General features: G+C 44.2%; 1 protein-coding gene across 1 annotated transcript in view; it reads right to left on the minus strand.

Moving 5' to 3' along the window:
* Positions 1 to 5329, minus strand: part of PRAG1 (PEAK1 related, kinase-activating pseudokinase 1) — a 50168-nt gene extending 44839 nt beyond the window's left edge. Inside the window, exon 1 of the mRNA XM_066617584.1 lies at positions 4994 to 5329. Coding sequence (XP_066473681.1) covers positions 4994 to 5329 — 336 coding nt within the window. The remainder of the gene's footprint in view (positions 1 to 4993) is intronic.
* Between the last annotated feature and the right edge of the window lie 671 nt (positions 5330 to 6000).

The following is a 6000-nucleotide window of genomic DNA, read 5'->3' on the forward strand; positions in this document are numbered from 1 at the left end:
ATGGAATTTTCTATGACCCTTGGATAAGTCGGGGGTTAAACTTAGGGAGGTGTCTGACTATAGTTTTCTGATTTTACTCGAGGCCAGATGCTGAAAAATAACCTACCACTAATTGTTATCTAAGAACTGTAGTCCCTAATTTATTAAAAACATAGTAAAAGATCATAAGATACATTTTTATTCTTTTTAAATTCTGGTCTTCACCACCTTTTTGTAAACACTATCAAAGTAAGTGCACTGTAAACAACATACCAGTAAAACAGTAGTTCCCAACCTGGGATTCATGTACTCCCAGGGACACTCAACAGGACCTGTAGGGGTACTTGAAAAAAAATGGAATATGGTAGAAAAAGGCAAGTCATGCTCCAGAATGCCTTGCAAGACAGGAATGCCTTGCAAGGACCAGCAAGGCAGGAAGGGAGGTAGCTAGTTGGCTGTGAAAGCCCCACCAATAGCTAGCTTTTGGTCATCAATTCATGTATGAACCAGTGATTGAAAACCAGCACAGTAAAAAAGCTGAAACATAATATGGAAAGTGATCAATCACCCAGAATTTCTCAGCACACTTCTGGTGCAAGACAGTGCAAAGGCAGAGTCTTCTGTTCTTCAAACAGATAAAAGAGAAAACACTGTAATAAATACATGAAGTCTGGGCTTTCATATAGAGGAGATGAGGGCTTGTATTATTAATTACAAACGTTTTGCTAATATGAAGGGTACAATTTATGGAAATAGGCTGCCAAGGGATATGCAAGTGAAAAGGGTTGGGAACCACTGCAGGAGAACCATGAATCAAATCCACCTTTAAGGTGTTAAGCCAGAAGCTCTGCGTACAACATACAACACATAACACATAACTGGGAGTGTGCAATTCAATTCACAGCAGAGAGATGGAGCTGCATATATTTGCAACCCTTTTTACTCAGAAGTAGACCCACTGCTTTCCATGGGTGTTATTCTTAAGTAAGGGTGCATTGAATTGTAGCCTGCTTCAGATGGAAAGGAGGATTCCCATCCTGGTGTTTCAAAATACAGATCTGCTTTGCAAGCATTTGCCAAGCAGAACCAGGCTGCAGCAGAAGGAAGGAGAATAAAAGGTTAACAAATTGCTTCCAAGGAGCTGTGCCTGCCTGCCTCTTGAGAAATTTTTCAGAGTTGAAAGACTTTGCCCTCTGATTGACCCGGAGATAAGTCGAAGTGATAATTGGAGCTTGATTACTTGGCAAAAATTTCAAGTACTATAGGCCAGTATCTACGGTAGTTACATTTACTGTTTCTTGATTATAAAAAGTACAGATCACTTTTCTATAAAACAAAGTACTGAAAGTACGGAACAGTGCAGTATTAGTAACAAGGACATTTTAAATGCTTTCTTTTTCATGATTACACCAACCATCAGAACTCAAGTAGCAATAAGTGCATCCCTTTAATGTGCAGCTCCACCAATACATACCGGCCTTCACCAATAAATCAACTAAAACGAGTTGGTTGAATAATCTGCCAATTAAAGCAGCAGATGTACTTTCTTGATTCAAATTCTGCAGTGAAAATGGCAGCACTTATCTTTGGGTATGAAAAAGGGGAGACAAGTCTGTATCAGGCAACAATTTTAAGTATGCTGAAAAGTGTGACAAGTCCCTGCCTCAGTCATTCATCTGAACAAATCAACATCATAACCCATTCTTCAAAAACATTAAACGGTTGTTGAAATAAAAAATTTGAACACTTACAGGGCAATCCTATCTGTTGTGGAACAGGCAGGCCAGGACGCCTGCACTGTATCCAGCGCAAGATTGGGGCCAGAATCAGCTCAGCTGAAGGCAAGAGGAAACTCTTCCCCTTACCTCCGGATAAGCCATCACAGCCCAATGGGTCTCCTCGGACCTGTGCTACCTCCGGTGTTGGTACAAGTCCGAAGAGAACAGAGTGGCATGGAGCCACTCCATGCTGCTCGGGAAAAGGGGTTGGATCCGGCCTAACTGCTGGGTCCCAACCCCGCCTCCTGCACCTCATCTGCCCCCTGGAATACGCTCCGCCTGCCCTTTCCCATCCCGGAATGCCTCCCTCCTGCCTCCTCCCAGTCTTCCCCAGACCCCTGCATTGGCTGAGCTCAGCTGACACAGACTTTCTGGCGCAAGCCGCCACAGAGGCTGGATGCAGCCTCCACGCTCTCCAGCACACCTCCGTGCGCTGGCGCGGTTTGCATTCAAGAAGGCGCAAACGTGCTTTAAAGCATGTTTGCAACCCTCCTAGGCTGGCGCAAGGGACTTGCACCAGCCTAACACAAGGTTAGGATTGTGCCCTTAATCGATGCAGGGCCTTTTCTGCAGTGACACAGGTGGTGGAAAAGCTATGGAACTACCTCTTTTATGAGTTAAGAAAGCCATTAGAAGCATTCTGGCAGGGAGCTGAAGGAATTTGTATGTCAGCTAGCATTTTAGGATGGTCGGGAGTGGGGGTTAGCTATTTTTATTCTTTCTGCTGGTGGCATTATGTTTTTAATGGTTTTAATGCTGCTTTGGCTATCTTATTCTGGATGCTTGATTTTAGTAGCTTCTACAGTTATTAATTTACGCTTTGCTTTATGCTGTTATGGTGATTAATGGGGCATGACCTGATGCTCTGGAATGTTATACATTTGTTGTATTTTATTGAATGTGAATTTGTTAGCCACTTTGCACTGTGGAAAGGTGGGATAGCAATATTTTAAATCAGGGGTGCCCAAACCCTGGCCTGGGGGCCACTTGCGGCCCTCGGGGGCTCCCAATCAGGCCCTCGGGGAGCCCCCAGTCTCCAATGAGCCTTTTGCCCTCTGGAGACTTGCGGGAGCCCATTCTGGCCCAACACAACTGCTCTCAGTATGAGGACGACTATTCTACCTCTCACCTGTGCTGTGGGATGAGTGCTCCCTCCACTACTTGCTGTTTCATGTTTTGATGCAGCAGTGGCAGTGAAGAAAAAGCTGGCCTTGCTTTGTGCAAGGCCTTTTATAGGCCTTGAGCTACTGCAAGACCTTCATTCATTCATATAAGTTCTATCTCTAATAAATTCATTTATGTAAATTTATTCAAATTTTAAATGTAAATTAATTCTTTTTTCCTGGCCCCCAACACAGTGTCAGAGAGATGATGTGGCCCTCCTGCCAAAATGTTTGGACATCCCTGTTTTAAATAAATAAATAAATAAATAAATAAATAAATAAATAAATAAAAAGCATCTCTCTCTCTCTCTCTCTCTCTCTTGCGGCTTTGGGGCACACTGCTGTCACTGTTTCCCATTTTCTCTACAATAAAGAAGACAAGTGAAATGCTTTTAAAAATGAATGAAAAAAGAAGATCTCTAGGATTCTAACAGAAACCCGTAGGTGCCATAAAACCCTTTCCCCCCTCTCCATCACAATACTGAGATATGACTAATTCATTGACTGCCTCAGAAGGCATTCGGTTCCACATACAGGTAGAATTTCAAAAGGACACCAACACTGCTTTAACTAACTGCAATGAAATTTTGCTCATTACAAACTAAGCCGAATGAGCGACACCACTACTTCAGTATAGCACATAAAGAGAACTGCTTGTTCTGCCCATCTTTCTTGTCTTGTAAAGAAGTTTTATCTAGAAACTAGAGTTGCCTCCAAGATTTTCCTAATGTAAAATTTGGATGTTCTTGATTGGGTAGTACATCCAAGGGATTACATGGGAAGTAAAAGGTCATCTTGTGCTACTTATACTTAGCCTATGCATGTTTACTTAGAGGTAATTTTACTGCATTCAGTGGGGCTTACTCATAGGTTATATTGCACAGGACCGCTGCCTTAGGGCACAATCCTATTGCATTCTTGCACCAGTGCGTCAATTACTGAGCTGGCATGCGCTGTTGCAAACATGTTATAAAGCACATCATGACCTCACAGAAGATAGGGGCACTGGTGGGAATGTGGGTGCCATCCCGCTGGTGTCAGTGTAAGGAGTGGTGCATAGTAGAGCAAGAGTTGTTCTGAGCAGCACAGGGGGAGGGGGGCAGAGACAGGGGTGGGCAGATCAGGTCTGGGAGGGGGACAGGATTGGCAGCACTGGCACATGTCATATCCTATTCCCCTTCCCAGGCCAGACCTGCCGACACAGGTCCACGTGGACTTGTGCCAGCAAATCAGCATGTGCAGGTTTTAGTAGACCTATTGCAGCTACTGGGGCTTTCTACAGGGCAAAGGACGAATGTCCCCTTACTCCAGCCTGCTCAATTTGCACCGAGGATGCACCGCGGCCACAATGCCCCCCCCTGTATCTGCACAGGTTAAGACTGGTCTGCACATCTTCCAGCCTATACAGCTGGAAAGCAAAAACAGAAAAGTAAATAGTAGTAGCCTTCTATTTCACCTGAACATAAATTTCACAAACGTTTCTATTTGGTTTTAATGAAACATATGTGAACTATCTGTAACACGTACATTTTATGGACAGACTGCTGTTTGCTTACAAATGTACTGTGTGTTGAGTACATCCCTACACCCCTCCCCACCCTCTCACCAGCCCAGTTTGTCTCCTGTGACACACTCCCCTGCTCTGGGTGCAGCTCCAGTCACTAATGCCAAAAGAAAGACTTTGGTCTTCCTGGCGCTGCTTGAAGGCACACAGTCGCAAAGTACTTCAGGCACTTTTGTGTTGCCAATGCCGGCAGAACACATGCTCTTCAAGTGCTACTGGAGGATAGGATTGGGCCATAAGGATTTGAAGCTTTCTGATTTCCTCTGAAATCAGACTTTGCCCACAAATGCCTAGGAACATACCCCAAAATTACGCAACCGTTTTCTATGCTACTGACAAGCACAAGAATGCCAGGTAATTAATTGCATAAACTCTCATTGATCATTCCCAAAACAAGGAGAAGCAAACGTATGGGAATCTTGCCATAATAAACCCCCAGACTGCTCTAAGGCAAATGCTAGAACGCAAGTAACCTTGTAGAACACACCGCACCCCTTGTTAATCATTACCTGTGGGATATCTGCACTCAGGTTCCCATCCGCCCACACATCAGAAGAATCTGAGTTTATCATCGTTGGCTTCACAGCAATGGTTGGCTTTGAGTAAGGCAAGGAAATTACGCTGTCATCCTCCAGGGCTGCATTCTCGGCTTTGGCTCCAATTCCATTCAGGTCCTGCAAGAGTCCACTGCCACCTCCCTGGTCTAGGGATGGCGACTGCAGCTGGTGAAAGTTTCGGGGGCAGAAGCAGTTTTTGCAGGAGCCAGGCTTCCAGATGTGTTCCACAAAGTCACTGCACGCAGACATCTTCAAGTCCTCTTGCTTTACTTTAACTGCCCTCTGCATCTTGAGTACTGAGCGTCACTGTTCATTTTGTGCCCTTCCTTTCGGTAGTCGCTCTTAATAATTTGACTGGTCCTGTAACAAAACTATCTAGAAAGACGAAAGAAAGCATAGCTATTAATTTTATACATGAACATCTGATATCCTTTTACATGATCCCACTGTTTTCAAATATACTGAAATCATCCCACCCCAGTCTGAACTTCCAATTTCCTAGACTCCTTCTCCCATCTCTTTGTTAACGAGGAGGACTGCTCCATTTACAGTCACATATACTACTAGTGCACCAGCGACACACTGGCTATTTCTGCATGAAGCATGTACTATGTAAATAGTAAATGAGAGTTCTTAAGCACTTTCTTCCTGATGTGGTCATACATGAATGCTTGAGGATGTGCGTCACCCTTCATATGTCTGATGAAGGAAACATCAGCATGCACGCTGGCTGCCTAAAGACTTAGAGATGCTCTGCATGCACAGAGGTTCTTCTACAGGGCAGGCTGCATTCTGTGGTTGCATGCAAAAATGCATAGATCAAAGTAAACAGGCATTAAAGATCATTTTATCCAGAGTGGTTCTTTTCAGCTTCTGCTTGCAGAGTTCCTACTCCAAATTTCATAGGTGGGACAGGACATCTTCCAGCCACTGCTTAATTAGGAGCAAGAGGTCACTCA

This window comes from Tiliqua scincoides, chromosome 2, assembly GCF_035046505.1.
Source record: "Tiliqua scincoides isolate rTilSci1 chromosome 2, rTilSci1.hap2, whole genome shotgun sequence".
NCBI classification, from domain to species: Eukaryota; Metazoa; Chordata; class Lepidosauria; order Squamata; family Scincidae; genus Tiliqua; species Tiliqua scincoides.